This window comes from Zeugodacus cucurbitae, chromosome 5 (assembly GCF_028554725.1).
Source record: "Zeugodacus cucurbitae isolate PBARC_wt_2022May chromosome 5, idZeuCucr1.2, whole genome shotgun sequence".
NCBI classification, from domain to species: Eukaryota; Metazoa; Arthropoda; class Insecta; order Diptera; family Tephritidae; genus Zeugodacus; species Zeugodacus cucurbitae.
Window position 1 is genome coordinate 53172712 of NC_071670.1, and position 21805 is coordinate 53194516.

At 36.2% G+C, this 21805-nt stretch overlaps 2 protein-coding genes across 2 annotated transcripts; one reads left to right on the forward strand and one right to left on the reverse strand.

Annotated features, from left to right (window-relative positions):
- Positions 1-2347: 2347 nt before the first annotated feature.
- LOC105210542 (peptidoglycan-recognition protein SA) lies at positions 2348-3525 on the reverse strand. The gene is made up of 3 exons (XM_011181564.3): positions 3129-3525; positions 2849-2967; positions 2348-2780 (listed from the first exon to the last, which is right to left on the reverse strand). Exons 1-3 carry the CDS (start codon positions 3401-3403, stop codon positions 2596-2598), a joined length of 579 nt encoding a protein of 192 aa, XP_011179866.2. The 5' UTR covers positions 3404-3525; the 3' UTR covers positions 2348-2595.
- Positions 3526-6571: 3046 nt separating this feature from the next.
- On the forward strand, positions 6572-21068 carry LOC105210653 (probable serine/threonine-protein kinase tsuA). The gene is made up of 5 exons (XM_029039230.2): positions 6572-7809; positions 8399-8494; positions 19875-20046; positions 20111-20552; positions 20638-21068. Exons 1-5 carry the CDS (start codon positions 6773-6775, stop codon positions 20895-20897), a joined length of 2007 nt encoding a protein of 668 aa, XP_028895063.2. The 5' UTR covers positions 6572-6772; the 3' UTR covers positions 20898-21068.
- The last annotated feature ends 737 nt before the right edge of the window (positions 21069-21805 follow it).

Below are 21805 nucleotides of genomic sequence, written 5' to 3' on the forward strand. Positions count from 1 at the left end.
AAGGCTAAAATAATTTTGTAATACTTCATTATATATATTTCACATATTTCTTCACTTCACTATTTCGTCCTGCAGTTTTTGAAATTTTAAATTTAAACATTTAAATAAATATTTTTTGTTAAAAAAAATTATTAATTTTGCTTAAAATATACATAATTGTTTCATTATTAAATTTTTTAAACATAAACAATTAAATATTTATTAATATAATACACAAATTATTAAAAAAAAATATTCAAATTCAATTAACTTCGCAATAATGACATTCTGTATACTGCAAGTAACGTGGAATATGTTTGCCCGTATGACTGCATGCATATTTGAGTGCATGACATAAAAATTTCTTTAATAATCTGTTCGCAACATAATAAAAATCGCATGCTACATAACACACTCACCTTTATACATATTTCTTCCTATTCATACAAGCACATACGCATGCAATTACAGCTACATAGCTTTCTCACTAACAACATAACACACGTACGAACGAATGCATACAAGACGCGAACCGCACACGGCGTACCGAATTTGCATGTTGAAACATGAATCAATTTGCCAAATATATAGAAAAACCACGAACTATTATATTAACGCGACATTTTATGGTAATTACATTAATTTAAAACTGCTGATGCAATAAAATATTACAATTTCCGATAGAAACGCGTAAAATACACGAAAACGAACGACACACGCACAAATTGCACTGATATACACATTTGCTCGCTGCTACATTTGCTTTTTCCAACATGCAGCCAATTTGCTTTACGCATATTTTGCAATAAACACATTTATATATATTTCGCACATTTATTTCACTATAAACACATTTATTTTATTATTTTCAATAATATTTCACTAATTATGCACATTTTTTACACCCGAAACGCGATTGCATCAGCACGATACGACAGTAGACATCCAACTGTAACTCTACAATTCGTCTTGTTCTGTTCCGTTTCCTTGTGGATATTCGTGAATGGGTAAAACAAAAAGTTAGCACCATCTGTGGAGGGGAGAAGTACACTGTGTAGTACAGGATGATTCATGCAGCTTTTAATTTGTATGACAGCAATGGATGCACGAAATAAATTAAAATTAAAATAGTAAATATTGCAATGGAATAATTTATATTATTAATAAAACATATTTAAATATTAGTATTACAGAAATAACTTGAAGCAGACTATTTCAATTTACAAATTCACATGTACGTCAGCAAACTAAATTTTAATATTTAAATATTCATGTTTATTACCAAAATTGATTTCCAATTGCGTTAGATGGCGCTACACTTATGTCTCCTTGCCTTCTAAATGCTAGGACTGCGGAAGAATATGTGTGGGATGCGGAAATGTGTTTGTAATTTCCTCTGTGTATGCGTTGGAGAGTAAGCGGAAGAGAGTATAAGAAGAACGTCAAATTAGAATTCAGTTGAATCGGTGCCGGTGCGATGAGCTGTTGCGTTTTAATCGAAAGTGAAGTGAAATGTGAATAATAATCAATTTGTTAAATGAAAAATAAAAGTATAGCAAATCAAATAATGCTTGCAAAATAATGTGTATAAGTTGCAAGAAAGTTTAATAAATCAAATGCAAAGCAACTTAGGTGGTTATGTGCAGCAAGCAATTAAAAAATCAAAGCAATAGCAGAAAGTGCAAGTTGTGCGTGTCGTTCGTTGTGAAGTTCACAAAATGGTTGCCTCGTTCGGTCGCGAGCACAGTGAATGTATGTACATATATGTGCTTATGTACATAAATATGTGAATCCCGTTCAATAAGCGTTCGGTATTCGCGTGTGTTGGAATGAATACATATAGTTCTTTAAGTGTGAAAAGTAAATAAATGAAAATGGCATCTTCGTATACAACGCTTGGTGAGTAGTACATACAAACATATGTATAAAGGTAGATTTAAATATTTATACGTGTAAAAAATATATTTGAGCGGAATGGGAAATCTGAATAAACAAAAATTATGATATAGTATTTTTTTAATAAAAGATGTGGTTTTCAGGGTGATTCGAGAACTATCAAAAATAATTATAATTAAATATACTAATTGAAATTAATATACATTTATCTATGAATTATCAAGACTCAATGATACTTATGTATAACCGAGAAAACTATCCTAGATATAGCATAAAATGTTTAAGTATGAGGTGTGTTCAAAAAATTAATGGGAATTTTAAAATTTTACGAGTTTGAAGTACGATAAAATTATAAACCTTTTATGAGTTTTTCGATTTTCGTTTGTTAAAAGCTCACACTTCGTTGCTTGTACATGATTCTTTGTCAGGCAAGTCTCCATATAACTTTGTCCTATTAAATTAAGCAAAACAATTTTGATCAATAGACGAGGTAAAGACTTTATAATTTATTTAAAGAACAAAAATTATTCATATTATTATATCTGAACTCTGCCAATCAACTCCTTTTAGGGAAGCTGTGAATTGTATTAGTCCAATTTTGATGATGTTTACTTTGATTTTCTTCCTGAGAAATTGTCTTCAGCAATCAAGTCAAAATATTAGTTTACTATTTATAATCTTGAAAGATATCGATTTTTTATTTTGAAATATTTAAAATAATCATGGAATTAATGACCAATGATCCCATTCTTGTATTTCGTTATACAAAATCAAACCAGGACTCTGAGTGCTGGATACTTGTGAGGCAGCTAAAAGTATATAATTCCGATCCAATTCACCTTCCTTAACACCACAAGCGAGAAGTTTCTTGGCTGCAGCTAAGGCAGAACGCGATGGGAGTTTCTCTGTGGGAATAGCCAATAAAGTAAAGATTGAAAAATTTAATTGAAAGTGAATAATCACTACGTCATACCTGCGTAATTGCCGATGAAAGCAATACCGGTGCCGTTCATATTATAGCCATAGGTGTGTGCGCCGCGTACACCCCAACCAGTGCCCTCATAAACAATACCATCATTGCCGATGAGAAAGCTGCAAGCGAAAAGATTGAGTAATTAAAATGGCACGTGTTAATTTTACTGATAACACTTGTTGTTGTCATTGTTTTTGTATTAATTGCGCATAATCAGCACATTGATTAAAACCATAAAATTTGCGGGGCGTATCTACGGCAACAATAGAGCATCACTCACTTATAACCGATGTCATCGTAATCCAAATCATTCATATGATAGATTTGTGTATTCTGCAGTATCGATGCACATTTCAAAAACTCACTACACTCATTGGAGACGGTATGATGAATGATAACATAACGTATGGGACGCACTTGATAGGTGAGCGCCTTAGCCGGTTTACCGCCCCACTGACGTTTCAATTTAATACGCGGACATTCGGTTTTACCCGTCAAGCAATGATTAATGCAAAAAATCACGCCAAACACTAAAAGCAATACTGTGTTTCGCATTTCAATAGTTTTTTGTTAATTCTTTGTTAAGAATCGTTCCTTATTCCACACAACACTGATGCTTTTAACCGGTCCGTTGGCTGCGCTGTCTCACGTACAACTGATCGCGCTACTGTCACTTGAACCGTAGTTTTATTATCAGCAGCTCGTGCATGAGCGGTATTCTGTGTTTATTTTGAAGCGACAAAAAAACTTGATTCTATATTTTTTCTTGCTCAGCGCTCTCTGCGCAACGAGAGAAATTCGCAAAGTTTGGTAAATAAAAGTGTAGTATATTTTTGCATATTAAATACAGGAATTATATTCTTTGTGAGACGTCACTATTCAAAACCAGTTGCGGTGTATGAGTGATCAATGGAATTGTACTAATGCTTCTAGGAAATTTGTTTACAAATTAACAGTGTAAATATCGAACTGTATGTCTTGATTAGAGTTCACTTTGATGACGTTATAAATAAATCAAGACGTATACCAGTTTATCGCCCTAAAAAGCGAACATTGTTGTAGTAGAGATTACAGCGATTACAAAATCAATTAGTCGCTTAAGCATTTTGGATGCCGTTGGAAACTGCCACAACTTGCTTTTGTGTACACTTATTAATTAAATCATAATCAAAAATTAATTAAGGGTTTATATCAGGGTACTTCCCCTGTGCAGTTTCCGTTTGTTTAAAGCGTACATTTTAAATTTTAACAATAATTAGAATACATTGCGTTGGTGTTTCGAGGAACACATTTATCATTGATATTTGGAGAAATGTGTGTATTCATTATTTTATTGTCTTTTCTCCATAAAAGTTTGAAATTGAAAACGGTTTATATTGAGTAAATTTCTTCTCATTTCTACTCATAAAATTCTTATATTTTTCGCAAATATATATGTATGTACGATGTATTATATATTATTTATAAAAGTAGGGATTGAAAAAATTTAGCTAGAAGAAGAACAAATGTTAATTCGTTGGAAAACCGGAAGGAATTCCATAACCCTATAATATTATATAATTATATTGCATTAGAGATATCTCTTAAGGGGTCAAGATAGATTTATTTGGAGATAGATTTAACTGCTGTATCTTTAAAAGGACTTCGAAATTCTGAAAATCACTTTATTGCCGTATTCTAGACATATTAATTAAGCAATTTAAGGTAAGCTTGTTTTTTTTTCATTACTTAGGATGACCCCCTTACTAAATGTAAGAAGTTAAATGAAGGTTTGATAATACTTATACTCATTCAGAATAAAATAATTCATGTTTTGTTTGGAGGGACGACAATTTAAGTTCCGATAGGCTTTAGACTAAAGTGGTATTAGGTCAATGCGGTATTAATCATTCCGACCATCAACTTAACAAAATGCTGATAGTTAGAAACAAATTAGAAAGGTCACTGAAAGAGAGCATTAATAAAATGTATACTCGCCTTCAATTAACTATATATTCTAATAGTTTTGATTGCACTCAATAAACTCTTACGGATCTCTTGTACATTTTTATCCCATATGCATAAATATATGCAAATATTCACATATATTAATTACTTTCGAAGCGAATAAATAAATAAATATTAAACAAAAATTAAGAACAATTGTTCACCAATTCTTTTGCGAATTATATATGCCAAAAACAATGAATAAATTGCGACTATATCATACCATAACTTTTTCAAAAAAAAAATAAATAAATAAATACAAAAATTATATACATCTTCCAGTCGCCAATGTTTGTTGTAATTTTTTATGGTCAAGTCCTCTATTGCCGTGGCACCTGTTCACCATTTGGCGCAGTCATGTGCGTGCACCTTATGGTCACCGTGTGCATCATCCCTTTAATTCCTCTAGGTTAATTTTGAAGAGTAAGCAAAGGACACGCACTCAATTTTTGGCTCATAGAGTTTTCAACGCCTTCGCACTAACGGTCGCACACGCGCACTAACGTTTTCCACGTCTATTAAACGCTTCATTGAGCACAGTCAAATATGTACATACTTATTTATATACAGACAGACATACATATGTACAAATGTATGGGCTTGTGAATATAGGTGAACTGGCTGGCTGACAGGCGGTTGGGTTAACACCCTTCCTGGACAAAAGGACAAGTACACTGAACTATTATATACATATGTATTTATAAGTATGTATGAATGCCTGTATGTAAGTATTTAAGTTTTGTGTTCGAATAACTGCTCACCAATTGATTCTGACCAAAGAGCGACCAACCAGAACGCATGCGGTGCAACTCGTGCTACCACCTTAATATGGTGGATATACTGTTATATACATATAACATTTAATATATGTACATATGTATATATATATGTGTGTAAATATATTTCAATGGTAGGTGAAAAATTAGAGCCTAAAATCGAAAATTGTGAGCAGGAAAATTGCCATCGTCTTCTCAGCCAATTTGTAGTTTGCATGACTGCGCAAGGGTAATGAGTATTTCGATTCCTTTCCGGCTTGGCGAGTCGAGTGTTCGAAATTGCACAGCTGACAAACGGTTGCTCAGTCGGAGTTGAGCTAGCGCATCGAAATGTACGTCTAAGTGGAGGACAAAAAATATTTCGGGCGTCTAGTAGAAGTTCAAAAAATTAACTAATAAGCTAATAAAAATAAAAGACCAACAGAAAATAGTGGAAAGTTGTATATAAAATATTTAAAATTTAATATAATAAAAAATTGTTAAAACAATTATTATTGTATTAAACAATTGTTAAATGAGTTTCAAAAAGTGAAAAAAATATTTTTTAAAATTAAATTAAATTAAAATAATTAATAATAAATACAATTAAATAATAAAATAATTAAAAAATACAAAAACTACTAAAATATTAAAGTAAAAAAATAAATATTAAAAATAAGAACTCCTAATATTTTTTCCTAATTAATCGAAAGTAAACTGTTGCAACAATAAACAAACCACAAAAAATAAATTTGGTGCAGTTTTTTCTTACTAATTAACAGTAAATTATTGAGAAAAAAATAAATTTAATAAAAAAATTAATTATCATTCGTGTGTGTGTGCAAATTCGCGCATTATGATCGTTAATATGCCCGCAACTCCCAGCGGTCACTCGCCAAATTCTTTATCGGCAACTTCCGCCTCCACAAACTGCCTGGACGGCAGCTCACCGACGCATTGTGAATATAATTTTCTAAAACGAAAATTTGAAGGCGACGGTAGCGATTTAAACGCCAACATCAGTGTCTCGGAAAGCAACAGCTCGGAATATCAGAACTCACCGGCCTGGAAGAAGCGCCATTTGCAAGAAACCACCAGTGATATTGCTGAACCAACTATATCTTACAACAACAACGCCACCAACTACAACATTTATAATCAACACACACACATTGACACACAGATGCTGATAGATGCCATACAAACGGATGAGAATGTACAGAATGAGATCTGTGTTAGCACAAGTGCCACTAACGTAACAAATAACAACACTAATACAATTAACAACAACAATAATAATAATAAAACCAATAACAATAACAACAACAACAATATGACATTCAATATCATAAGCGGCAGCAGTTCCTTCATCAACGATCTCTTCGCCTACGATGCCAATCTAATTGTGCCAGTGACAGCTAGTCTGGTGAGCCAGCCCACCAACGGCAGTACGGACACCACATTGCCTACATTTGTTACACCCTCCAACATCTGTGTGAATACCAGCTATGATGATGGTAGCAACTGGCAAGCCACAGATTTGCTGGAGCTCGATCATCGTTATAACTCTGGTTTGCAAACTGAAATCGCACATCTACATCCGACGGTTGCACTGAAAGCGGCGGAGGAGAGCACACTCAGCGTCGTACAACAGAGTCAAGATCATACGCATACTCATTTACAACAACAACAGCAAATGGAGCCACCCAGTCAAACACAATTTTTAGTTCCTGAGAAGCAAGTGTCAAGCCCCAATGGTAATACAAGTCTTAGTAGATATCGTACGTTATCCACAACCGGTCAACCCATACAAACGCAATCGAATCAACAAACAACTCTTGCACAATCGAATACGCTAACCGATACAGAGGCTGACTTTGAGGATAGGAATCTCTCTTGGTTATTAAATTTTAAATTCGATGAATTTCCACATCTTTCACCAGATTTGGGTGGCAATAATACGAACGCTACCAATAGCGGTTCACAACTTCGGAATGCGTGTTCGCCTACATCCAACAAATCGAATTCCTGCTCTCCACAATCTTTGGCTTCACACTCCGGTATGCAGCAAAGCTTAAATGACTATATGCGTTCGCCAAAGGGCTCTACGAAGGCGGGTAAAAAATTCGAGGAACTTGTTATGGAAGTCACCGCCGATGCGGATGGCAATGATATGATGGTCGCTGAAAATGTTATAGTCGAGAACTCGCCACAGAGAACGTAAGTTGGTGCAATGGGGGCGAGTTTGTTTTAAAGTTGAAGGGATTATAATGAACTTTATACTGTAGAGACCAAGATTTGTGTGAAAATATGTGTTCTCCAGAGGTCATTATATATGCTCTCCTATCTCTTGAGAACTTTCTTAAGAAGATATATATATACATATATGTATAAAGACCCGTTATCTTGGGCCATGGTTCCGGTGTTCTATAACGTCAGATATATTTCTAGAGACTTCTGGTCTATCCAGTAAAGAATAATACAAACGGACCCCAACAAGTCTGATATTTATTCTTCGTCTCTACATTTAAACTTCTACAATAAAAAATGTATATTTTATATTGGTTACATATAATATTTCTAGAAGCATATTTTAACAATTTATTTTTATAATTTCTTTTTTTTCCATTTCCATGTACTCCCCACATTCTATATATTTCTCGAAATTTACTGCGCCACATATAATTCAACCACCAACGAATGATTGATACGTGATTTTGAACTACTCCCACTCCACCCAAACGCCGCATAAATGGCACTCCCCAACCCACCCCCACTGCGCAATTGCGATATGCCAACACAAAATCAGGCCAAAGAAACCGCCATTTACGTATACGGAGCTCATTGAATACGCCCTCGAGGATAAGGGTGAACTAACGGTTTCTGGAATATATCAATGGATATCGTAAGTACAATTTTACTTACTTACATAAAATATTCAGCAAATAAATATTTTTATATAATACATAAATACAAACTTATACCAAGTGCTCGTGTAGTCGCGGTTAGTTGAATTGTGACGCCATTTTGTATAAATTCTAAGAATTGTTTCGAACTATTCGTCCAAGTCTGCAAAAGAGCTAAGAGAGTGTGTGTGTGATAAAATATTTCGAAAACAAAAATGTAACGGATGTAATTAGACAAAACGAAAGTATGTTTGTACAGACTGACTTTGCAACTATGAAGCAAAAGTATGTCTAACTTGAAAACAGCGAAAAGGCTAAGGAATTTTTAAGACACAAAAGTTTTTTAGCTTACTACTTGGTGTATGTAGAGTGGTAAATACAGATTAGTGTGCATAATAACTCGAGAATACGGATTTTACGGTAAAAAATATACCAAATTTCGTTGAATTTTTCACACACTTATAAGAAGGATACGAACTTCAAGGCCTTTTTTACCTTGTATGGAAATATGGTATATACAAAATGGCTGATTAGGTGATTTTTGCCAAATATTATATTACAATCAAGTCGAAATAAAAGCCATGAAAGACCACGCCATTAATTTAGCTAATCACGATGAGTATTTTCGGGCAGATTCCTCACATGACATACTATAGTCGGTCATTGTCGTTGATTTTGAAATGACCTTGATGGAGGTTTCCGGTTTCTATAGATTTTACATAGTTTATTGAGCCGATTGAACCGATTTTTTTTATTAAATTAAACAAATGATATTATCAGAAAATATGTAGAGACGTAGATAATAGATAATTTACAATCTCTCTACATATTTTCATTTTAGCCGTCGAGTTTTGGGCTGTTTTCTTTATTCGAAAGAGAAACTTTATATTTTCATACATATTCTTAAGAACTAAGAACCCTCCATTCCGAACAAAAACAAATAATTTGTAAACTTAAACCTTTTGACCTATACTGTAAATTGTGTTCCATATTTCTGAGGGTGGGAAACCATATTTGGACTCGGAGAATAGTAGTCTAAACTTAATTAGAAATCTTAAGGAACGTTCCACCGAGTCATGTGCGTATTCCTGATAATGGGGCTTCTAACTCTTTGTTTAAAGTTAATTCTGAAAAGTCTATTTTGATATACAATCAATTATGGCAGCTCCTTCTTCGGACCGATTGATTTTACACGAGCATTTACGAAGTGTGCTCTTAAAAATAAAGGAGATAATAAACATTTGCTTTGCGGATCTGCTCCCCTTCAAAAGCAAAGATCTGATATAATGCGTTGCGAGGTGAATACCACAGTTATCCACATCAGGTGCTATCTCATGCAAAATGTATTTGCAAAATTTATCCGAAAATATATATATGTGAATATAAAAAAGATCCTCGATCTGAACTCTGGACAAAAATAATTCAACGTCAGACTTATTCGCATTATTTATTCTCAATAGAACAAGCTTAAACATTTTCTATACAATGGGATCTAAAACCTACTTACCACAGTTAGTTAATACACAAACTAAAACTGCAAGTCATCCAAGCCTTCGAAAGCAATTCGACAAATAATCGATTAAGAAAATTTATCACCCTTTTCGTGACTGCCTTTCATTTGCATTATGCATAAATTTAAATTAACCGGAAGGGTCTGCAATACTAGAAACCACATACAAATACAAATATAGTCTCAGCAGCACTCAATCGAAAGTATAAAAAAAATGCCAATATCCGTTTGGAAATTCGGAAAAACATGTGCAATACACCATATCGAACTTGTTCGATGGAGTTTCGGTAATGGACAGCACCTGATCGAAAGCATTCAAGCGTATAAAAGGTGCATATAGCACAAACGCGCACATCCACAACATTCGTGCATTTAGTGTGGGAGTCGGCGTCACGTGCCGCTTGCACATATAGACATACATATGTGTGTGTGTGCATAACTTATTGCCGTAACACGCATATCGTAGTATATTGCCTTCAAAGGAATCTCATGAGGAACCACCCTTCGAATTATAATAATATTTGATGCATATGAAAAAAACGTTCATGACAAATGCCTAAATGCTAAACATAAGTTAAACGAAACATTTTACGCCCCAAGTAACCTATAATTATATTGTGCACTGTGTGTTGAGTTGGGTATAAATTGTAATTAATCTGGAATAATGATATTTAATAAACATTGCTTGGGTTATCTATATTTCTTTTGATTTAATAAGCACTTGCACTCACTCGTTCTCCAATCAATGACTTGGACGTGGTGAACCAGATAGTTTTCCGTTAAACCAGTTGTCACCAACAAGTTCTCCAATTTGTCTCTAATCGAAGACTTTAAAGTTCATCAGTCTATGTACATTCGAAGGGCTCTAGTTCATTAAACAGTGTTGACAACATCTGTTATCAAAGCGCAAAGTTTTTTTAAGACATACTTTTTTTTTCGAAGACCACCTGATCATTATCGAATATCCTCGTTCTTACTTCTGCTATAGCTTAGTAGAAGAGTAGACTTTTCTACAATAGGATGCTTCCAAATTCAGACCCCCAGAACTAGGTGAGATTTCTTTTTATGAGAAGGAGTAAGTGAAAAGATTCTTTAATGATACAACTCCAACCGCTTCGGGTTAAGGGTTAACTGAGGCCTCCGGTGATATATTTCGACTTTAGTATCTTTTTTGGAATTTTCTATATTCTTTACAATATCAAATCTATTGTAGTAGACTTCTGACTGTCATGCGAATAAGGTCCACCCATTAAATATGGTTTTCACTCCTTCTTAAATAGACCTTTTTATACCAGTTAAAATTATGATCTTGAGGAATTATTTTCAGCCATTCTTTACAAAATTATGTTTGATTGAGCTTATTTTTACCACTGTGCAGACAAATCAAAAACCTAGTCGTTTTTTAAATCTATGAAATATATAAATATCTAAGAAACTATACACATATCTCAAAACGTGTGTTTAAACTCTGTCGTGGTCAAGTATTACATAGTAAACTATTTACATATACACCTGTATGTATTCATATTTACAAACCTAACCTCATTCATTATTTGCATAAAGCCCACAAGACATATTTGCCGACGGTTAAAGACATGCCTATAACAAATATTTAACATTTGCTTTACCCGCTACACTTCATCACCCTCCAACTTCCCTCCTACTCCAATTAAACGCCCAATTCATTCCTACTCATACCTTGCAACATTTTATAGACTGCCTACAAGTTTTGCGAGTAAAACATAGTTGACGGTATGCCATCTACAATTTCTGCGAGTATTTAAGCGTATTTGTTGTTGTTTTTTGTAAATATATATATATTTTTTGTACATATATATGTATATACACGTGGAATATAGACAATGAACACGCAACTTTAATTTCCTTTCATTTAATGAGGGGGAAAGCACTGCAATGATGAGACAGAGGAAAACTTATGACGGAACCTTGAATTATGTGCAGGACGAAAAGTTTGTCAGAAATCTCGGACAGCTTAAAGCGTAGTATAACAATTAGTAATGTAGAAATTTACCTACTTTGTGGAAAAGTTCAAAATTTGTTGGTGCATAAATATGAGCATACATACGTATACGTGATATATACTTATAGGGACTTACAGTTATTTATGTACAAAACTTGGTTGAATGTAGATATATAGAAGCTTATAAATTGTATTTGTGGACCACAGGTCGAGAAATCGAGAACAGAGAAGAACTGTAAAAAACCTACTGCATTCTCAATGTTTCATTGTGAGACAAGCAACCTTTTATGGAAACGTCTCTCATACCATATTATACCATTGACAAATATTATAGGTGAATTCCTAAAATAAAATAGCAACATCCGATCTATCAGACATACATGGGATGCGGTTAACATATTTCAAAGAGAGCCAATTATCACTTTTACTAAATCGCTTCCAGTAAAAGAGATCAAACCATCAACAAATGCAGACGAAAACCTCGTGTTGCTTCAGAAGATCCGAGTATAATCTCTAATTTAGATGATAGCTAAGCTACAGAACCAATTTTTACTAAGTGATGATGAACATTGGAAATTCCGAACAGACATCGCTTTAAGTGTAGACGATGGACAATAAAAAAACGGACCAAACTTGATAGCAAATAACCTTTAAGTACAGTTCGACCAGTAGAGATGACTGATCATTAGTCCATTGAATACACTCACGCCTCAAATTTCTCACTTTGAAATAGATCGGTTACTTTTAATGTGTGTAGTCTCACATGCGCTTACTTCTCGTTCCTTGAATGGAACAATATGAATTGTCAGAATATTTTAGACTTATGGAATTGATATAGCAGAAGATGTTGGACTTTTTTTTAAAGCTTTTTTTATAAAGCTAATTCTTAAACATCATCTAGTAATGTCTCTGGAGCTTAGCTATTTCACTTTTGGCATCTAATTAGTCTTCTCAACATGAGGTATAGAGGTGTTTTGTATTGTTTGAGGACACTTAGTTAACCGACCCTTTCTCTTAGGTGGTTCAAAAATTCAACCAACAAAGTAGTAATCCTGCCAGCTTATCCGAGTAGATTGCCCATGCGGTCAATGGGTAGTGCAATCATTTTTTTTAGTACAAAATTCTGATTACTTTCTCACTAGCTGCCATAATAATTTCATATTCTCCAAAATGAGTTTTACTTATTTCAACACAAAGCATTTAATAAGTTCTTAATTCACCTACGAAATATCCATTAAAACTTTCCGCCAAAGAAGTGACAATATTTTTTTATAAACACACACACATTGTGGCTACAAGCCCGAGACAAAAACAAATTACAACAGCATAAATTATTACAAGTATTACCATTACACACACACACGCCTCCGTGTCCTGCGTGCCACCCGGACCCCAATAAAATCGTAAGCAATAGGCTCGCCAATATACTGGCGCAAACATACGAACTAACAAATATATTCATGAATATATAGACACGCAGCCACATAGTTGTATGGGGCCAGCAATGAAAAAAATACGTAGGAAAGAATTTATATAAAATTTATGAACTGGTTTTCCGCAGCACAACTCGAAATGTACCTTGAAAAAAAAATTATACTCGGAACCAACAACGGCATTCAGCATTGGTTTCGGCGTAGTTGGCCGTGCCGGGGCGTGCCTGGCACGAAAACCAGCCATCATCAGCCAAGCAGCCAGCCAGTCAGTAGTCGGCTGACTGGCTAAATTGGTTGATAGGCCGTTTGCCGGCAACCATCCACGGCCCACGAGCCGACCGGCGAGCCATCAACCAACCAACCAACCAACCACTAACCAGCAAGCGAGCAGGCGGCACTTCAGTGTCTGCGCCCACCGCCAGCACAACCCAGCCAAGTGGCCAGGTCATTCGAAAGTCTCGGCAAAACTTTCGAAAGGGGATGGACAGTGTGAGCCTGTGTGTGTGTGCGTCTATGTGTGTAGAGTGAAAGCCATTCGTTTTAGCTGTGTGCCGTGTGTGGTGGCGCTCGTGGTGTCGTCGTCCATCATAAACATTTCATTGCAGTTGGGGTAAATGGATTTTTAGTGATTATATGTAAATTTCGGTTGGCAAAATATGCACATATACAAATCAATTTTTCACTCTTAATAGTCCTTACTTCGGCAATATCTGAGTAGTAAGTGCATTTTATTTTGCCATATTGCACATCTCATTAAGTTTTTGTATGGAAAATGTATTGGCATTATTGTCATTGCTACTGACGTACGTAGCCAACTGCTTGTGTTGTACACAGACACACAGAAAGGACATATAAACTATATAGAATTGCAATTGCAACATTGCAACGCCCTACAATGGAGCTTTCAGCAACACACAACACCAAATTTACCAAAAAAATAAGTATTTCCTATATCGAGGTATATATAATATATATTGTAAATACTTATGTAAATTGATAGCTATCAATATTATTGACAAGTGCGATTTTGTATCTAAATATGTCAGCGTATGTTTTCCTTTTTTGCCAATCGCACAAAATATTATCCTATAACGCGAGTATATGCACTTGGTCCCATTCTCTTCCACACGTCAATAAGCTAGTGATAATAGCAGTCTCATATAGTTACATTTGTACATATGTGTAATGGCTGACGTCTTCCGTCCATCGATTACTGACAATGATATTTGATATTAATGGGTAAGTGGCACGACTCATACAGGGTGTGGAGTAGTTGAGGTCATTAAATTGTAGACTTTTAGAGACATCTTTGGAAAAATATACAGCGACTAATGCAGAAATAGTGTTTCTTTACTATGAAAGGCACTAAATTATCTTTTAAAGAGGGTCGATCACCACTTTTACTAAATCTCTTCTAGTAAAAGAAATCAATCCATCAACAATAGCGAGCGCAAAGTTCGTGTTGCTTATGAGATCCAATTACAATCTCTAGATATAATGATAGTTACGCTTTAGAACCAATTTAGTTCTTAATACTTCGAACAAACATCGATTTTACTTTAGACAATAAAAAAATAGGACACAACTTAATAGGAAATAAGCCTTAAGAGCAAAATAAACTAACAATTCGACAGTTCGACCAGTAGAGATGACATTCATTTATCAATGTCTCATGAGATTAGCTTTTTCACTCCAGCTATCTAACTAGTCTTTTTTTGTATTATTCGTGGACACTGCGTCAACCGACTCTTTCCCAAAAAATTAAAAGTCCTTACTAAGCACCGTAGTGTAGACCAGCCTGTCGTTATTCTGAGTACTGGTTTATGATTTTTTGTGAAATCAGACCCTGCGACACTTTTGGAGCCTTGTATACAATTTTGAGATAGTTTTAAGCGAAAAGAGAACCTCCAAGTACACAACTTTGTAAAAACGATCTCCTCGGAAAAGCTAACGTTAGTCTGTTAGCTCACGACATTTGGTAAGATACGAATGCAATGGGTGGTAATAAAGGGTGATTTTTTAAGAGCTTGATAACTTTTTTAAAAAAAAAAACGCATAAAATTTGCAAAATCTCATCGGTTCTTTATTTGAAACGTTAGATTGGTTCATGACATTTACTTTTTGAAGATAATTTCATTTAAATGTTGACCGCGGCTGCGTCTTAGGTGGTCCATTCGGAAAGTCCAATTTTGGGCAACTTTTTCGAGCATTTCGGCCGGAATAGCCCGAATTTCTTCGGAAATGTTGTCTTCCAAAGCTGGAATAGTTGCTGGCTTATTTCTGTAGACTTTAGACTTGACGTAGCCCCACAAAAAATAGTCTAAAGGCGTTAAATCGCATGATCTTGGTGGCCAACTTACGGGTCCATTTCTTGAGATGAAACAAAATTTGTCGCTGAACAAAATTTGTCGATAAAAAAGCGGATTTTCTGCCAACTTTTCTAGGGCCCATTCACTGAAAATTCGACGTTGTGGCAGATCGTTCGGCTTCAGTTCTTGCACGAGCTGTATTTTATACGGTTTTACACCAAGATCTTTGCGTAAAATCTTCCATGTGGTCGAATAACACAAACCCAATTGCTGCGAACGGCGACGAATCGACATTTCACGGTCTTCAGCCACACTCTCAGAAACAGACGCAATATTCTCTTCTGTACGCACTGTACGCATTCGTGTGGTTGGTTTAATGTCCAATAAAGTAAACTGAGTGCGAAACTTGGTCACAATCGCATTAATTGTTTGCTCACTTGGTCGATTATGTAGACCATAAATCGGACGTAAAGCGCGAAACACATTTCGAACCGAACACTGATTTTGGTAATAAAATTCAATGATTTGCAAGCGTTGCTCGTTAGTAAGTCTATTCATGATGAAATGTCAAAGCATACTGAGCATCTTTCTCTTTGACACCATGTCTGAAATCCCACGTGATCTGTCAAATACTAATGCATGAAAATCCTAACCTCAAAAAAATCACCCGTTATGAATTCGGACTCAAGATCTTTGATTTACCAGTCATAACTCAAATAATTTCGCCTAGCGAAGGCTTTCATACACAAAAGACCAGATATGCCTAGTGGCAAGCGCCTTCGGGAACCCTGTATAATCTCTTTTAGAAAAAAAAAATCAGAATGTATTAGAGAAAACGAAAACAGTAGCCTTTAAACTTATTCATAAATAAGCCGAAATTCTCAAAACGAGACAACGATACAAATCAGTCAAAAGCCTATATACTTACATATCTAAGCACATATCCAAATATACAAAGCTACGAGTATATAAGAGTAGGTGGTACTCTCCTGCGCTACAAGCTCCAAATAATGCAATCAAAATAGACGCACCGGCACTCCACCGTGAATCCTTCCTACGTTCCGCGCTCATAATTAACTGCACGCAAGGCATATTTACCGTTGTAGCTAAATCATAACGCCAATAAAGCGTAGTTCCCCCAAACACACTACATACGTCAGCGCAAACGAATATTGTGAGTCGCCATATTTTGCTTTTGCTTTTCTTTTATTTTCGTAATTTACGAGGAACTGCCCCTCGTTTAGTGCGCGAAAGAAATTTGGGCTACATGACAGTAAATATACTCGTAAGTAGAATGACAAATTCAAATGAGTTCTCCACCTTACTTGATGGAGTTTCTTCGCTGTGCGCTGTGGGTAGCCATATTGGACGGCGGAAAGTTTCTACCGGAAGGGTCATTAAAAATTTATGAGCTCTGTCATGGCTGATATATAAAAGCTTACCAATCGCTGTTGTCATTCTGTCATTCATTGCCTGCATATATTTCACCTGTTTAGCCTTCGCCTATAAATTGTTGTACTGATACTTTTTCTTTTTGCTGTACGGTTCCATTTCACGATAGACTATCCAAAATCGAGCGTTATACTTATTTCTTTCATTGGTCTTTCAATGGGAGAGTAGAGTTTTCAGTTATAAAAATTTGGGTACTTAGTCTAATGTTACGAATACATGCAGTTCAGAGCTTTTCTTTGGAAATTAAATAAAAAATCCTTGATATCTAAAACTCAACTTCACAAAGCCTTATTATTCTCTCATAGAAGAACCCGCTATTCTTGGGATTTATGCTTATTCAAAGCACATATTATGTTGGCATATATCTCCCTTCGGTCCTTATGTCTTTTGAATTTCGCGGCTATGTATAAAGCGCTACAGCACTCGTATCTTGCAACTATAAATATTTTAAAGGTCTTGACATAACCTACAAAACGACGCTATGCATGATTAGTTTGGATATTGCGTTCAACAGTTATAGTCGTGTAAACATGAAGTTCACTAACGCCGACATTCGCGCTATTTTAAAGTTTTCCTTCGTTAAAGGCAAATCCGCTAAAGAAACCTACCGTGATATTAATGGTGTTTTGGGGGATCACTATCAATCACTTCGAACTGCGGAGGAATGGTTTCGACGATTCAGAGAGAGTGAGACCGACACCATAGATAAGTCAGCAGGCGGAAGATCATGGAAAACATCGAGTTAGACCGGCATCTCGTGACATCGCCCAGAATGGGAGTTAGTCACCAAACCAACTGCAGTAGGCTGGATACACAAAAAAGCTTGATGTTTGGGTGCCGCATGATTTGACGCAAAAAAAAACCTTCTGGACCGAATAAACGCCTGCGATATACTGCTGAAACGGAACGAACTCGACCCATTTTTGAAGCGTATGGTGACTGGCGACGAAAAATGGATCACATACGACAATATGAAGCAAAAACGGTCGTGGTCGAAGGCCGGTGAATCGTCCCAAACAGTGGCGTAGCCGGGATTGACGGCCAGGAAGGGAATCATCTTCTATGAGCTGCTCCCATATAGCCAGACGCTTAATTGTACCATTTACTGCGAACAACTGGACCGCTTGAAACAGGCGATCGATCAGAAGTGTCCAGAATTGGCCAACAGGAAGGGTCTAATTAACATATTCTCAACCGGAGAGACAAAAACTCCAAGAGTTGGTTCACCTCTTGAAAAATGCCTTGGTCGCAACCCGACTATTTTTCCGGGAAAAAAATGTAAATGGGTGTTATGGTCCATACTGTATTGCTCAAGATACTTAAATTTCCAAACTTAGTACAAACCTACATTAACTCGAAATCTGACCCGTCTCAGGCGTTCAAATGAAAGTTTAAACGAAATAATTTTCCAGCAAAAAATGTTAAAGGGTATACTTTTCTGGGAAAAGTATTTACATATGTACCATCACATAAAAATGCCAATGACAGAGTTTCGGCGTACGCTTTCTGCTAGCGAGTACTGACAAGGGGGACCACCTTTGTTCACATGCCACAAAAGGGTGGCTTGCTACAAACATTATTGTTGTAGTCGGCCGCAATGCAAAGTAATTTAAACTTACCATATAGCTATTGTGTTTGTTGTTATTGCATTCCTATTAGCCGAGAGTGCGCATTGCACACGATGTCCTTTCCGGTTTTTCCAACCCCACTATACAACCGCCTAATGGGCTCACTTTATGAGGCTAAACAATTTCAACCCTCTTCGTACTTTCATACCAATTGGGGTTATACTATATACTGTTACACTCATACATACATACATATATACAAGTACGAATGACGAAATGGGAAGGAATTCCACATGCGGAAACAATGTAAAAGTTCGCTCAACTTTAATTGCCACTGGTCAAAGTTTTGATGAGTTTTCCGTTTGTGACGCTGGCCAATGGTGGCCAACTTTGTAATGATTGACAACAGAAGGGTGGCTTAACGCCAGCAAAAGCCGTCATAACACACATAAACGTATGAAACTATGTAAATGGCTTACAAAATGGAGCGATTTAATTTATTTGACGCAAAAGTCATTAAAACTTTGGCATTTGACTATCCATGTAAATGAACCGTATTGGCTAAAGGGTCAAACCGTCACTAAAAGCCCGGTTGTAAGGTTGCTGGAACTTACCTAAATCGTTTATGGATTCAAAGAATTTATGGATTAAAAGAATACAGTATCGGAAAAAGCTTTAAGGCGGCCAAAACATAGTTTAAAGAAGAACTTTTGTTCGGAAAGTTCCCCCTGGATATTCCTTTTGCATAATTTTTAACCCAGAATACCTGTATAACAACCAGATGTCTAGCACTCCTACCTCATTGGATTGGAATGGAGCGAATGGTTCTAAAAGGATTCATAGTTCTTGAAGTGAAAATAAAATGGAAGGAAAATTTCGGCATATAGCGCAAGAATTCCCAAAGATATATATACAATAAGGACCTTAAAGGATGTTGAAAGTTCGCGAACAAGGTCTGAAAGGGAATATGGTCTCGATTCCAAGTTCTGTTAGGTTGAGAAAATTTTTATTTTTTGCATTAACTTTTTTCTTTTGTGTTTTGAGTTTGAGTGCCAGTGATTAAAATATGTCAAGAAAACTTGGCTAAATAACGGACGCTTTACCTTTTTATAACTTCAAATTACAGTGATCGATTTCCATACTATAAATCAAACGATGATCGTTGGAAGAACTCGGTGCGACATAATCTCTCCATCAACCCACATTTCCGTAAGGGACTCAAAGCACCGCAAGGAGCCGGACACTTGTGGACGATATCAAGTGGGGATTCAGCAGAGAATGTGCTGGCTTGGGAACATGTACGATACGCACAAACACAGGATACACGAGCAAACTATCTATAATTTCCCATTTATTTCACAGAAGAAGCAACGTCTGGATCTCTTCTTCAAGATGGAGTCAATGAATCGTGAACGCCTGCAGCAGCACCAGCAGCAAATGCAGCAACGTCAGAGCTGCACATCGCCGCATCCCGATTGCCAACAACAACAACGTCAACAGCAGCAGCAACAACAACATACATGCGTCTACGATGAGGCAGCTACAGCGGCCGCCACAATAGCACGTGAGCTGCTGAGCAGCAGCGGTGACGAAGGCTGCGCGCGGAATTGCAACAACACCAGCGACAACAACAATCACCGGCTAGATACACATTTGGTGCACGAGTTGCCATTTAACGATCTGATGAGCGATGAGGAGCTGCGCAAGACAGCGGGACAAATTTTGAATGGCATACATCGTGAAGTCGAGGTGCAATCGGTGAACTCCATCATCAGTACCTACCACGATGTGCTGCTCGACAATGGTGAGTAGTACAATTTGGATGTAAAAATTTGATGTGGAATTGGCACTAAATTTGTTGTCGTCACCTTTTCTACTTTAACCACCAGAAGATTACCTTAACCCCATACACAAGGATGTCGCCGTGCACGAAAGTGGCCTACGCAGCACCAATGCAACACACCTGGCGACCAGCTCATACCTACATTCGCACAACACCACGAACTCGCAGTATTATGTCACCGAAATCGATCCACTCGAGCTGGGCATACAAATGTCACATCAAGTGGGTGCCGAGGAGGTGCTCTTCAGCGATGAGTTCAATTTGAATTACTTTGGTTATAATGGCGCCAACGATATTGTTGCCTGACCGCCTGCATCAAATAGAGTTGATGGCGCCTCGAATGCCTCAGCGCCACTCATCAGTGTAACCGCGGTGGCCGGACGTGTAAGTTCGATTGCGGCTTTAGAAGCTGGCACGCCCACACAACTGCTGGGTCCGCGGCCGGTTGTTGAACAAGCTTACGCTCAACAAAAGCAATAATCAGTGTAATCACGTATTCGTAAGTTTAGTAGTATATAGCGTCAAAGAGGTCTAACAATCATTTCTAGTCATTAAATGTGGGTGACTTTCATCTATTTGAAGGATGCGCCCACAGTTTACCAAAGATACTTCTAGTAATTTATTAGAATTTAATCATCTGTATGTATTAGGCGAAATCGGTTAGTTGATAAGTATATCTGATGTGAAAATTTATGTAACTTAATGAAAATAACGGTAGATCCGAAAGGTTCCGAGGGGTAATTGATGTAAGGCTCTCAAAAGAAGAACCTATATAACATCAGACCTAAATAAAAATGCAATTCATTGGAAAACTTGGAAAAAGTAGCGGGATCTCCGAGTCACACTTTCTTTTCTAATGCATACAAACGTATTTTATAGCTAATTAAGTCCATAGTCTTGACGTTATGTAAATTAAATTTAAATAAAATACCAATAAATGATCAAGTTGAAAGAATCTCATACCCTATAATATATATATACTCTCTGATTAATATCGGACGTTTATTAAGCCCGTTGTGTTCTTATTGTAGCGGTTATTAAAATCTTTTTCTTAGTGGTGGGGTTTCTCCAGAATTGGCGTTAATTACTCGGGTCTCATGAGTCAAATTCAGCACTTTGCAATTTTATTTTTAAGGTGAAAGTAAGGCTTATTTATCCAAACTTCATTTTAAATCCCAAAGAGACTTTAGGGGTGGATCACAACTAAAAATATG

What these genes read in the sequence shown, in the direction of transcription:
- LOC105210542 (XM_011181564.3), bottom strand. Translation starts at nt 3,403, where the DNA reads ATGCGAAACACAGTATTGCTTTTAGTGTTTGGCGTGATTTTTTGCATT. An exon ending in TACGATGACATCGGTTATAA is followed by an intron (nt 2,968 to 3,128) that starts GTGAGTGATGCT and finishes TTTCGCTTGCAG; the next exon opens with CTTTCTCATCGGCAATGATG. An exon ending in TTTCATCGGCAATTACGCAG is followed by an intron (nt 2,781 to 2,848) that starts GTATGACGTAGT and finishes CTATTCCCACAG; the next exon opens with AGAAACTCCCATCGCGTTCT.
- LOC105210653 (XM_029039230.2), top strand. Translation starts at nt 6,773, where the DNA reads ATGCTGATAGATGCCATACAAACGGATGAGAATGTACAGAATGAGATC. An exon ending in GGAATATATCAATGGATATC is followed by an intron (nt 8,495 to 19,874) that starts GTAAGTACAATT and finishes TTCAAATTACAG; the next exon opens with TGATCGATTTCCATACTATA. An exon ending in ATGTGCTGGCTTGGGAACAT is followed by an intron (nt 20,047 to 20,110) that starts GTACGATACGCA and finishes TTTATTTCACAG; the next exon opens with AAGAAGCAACGTCTGGATCT.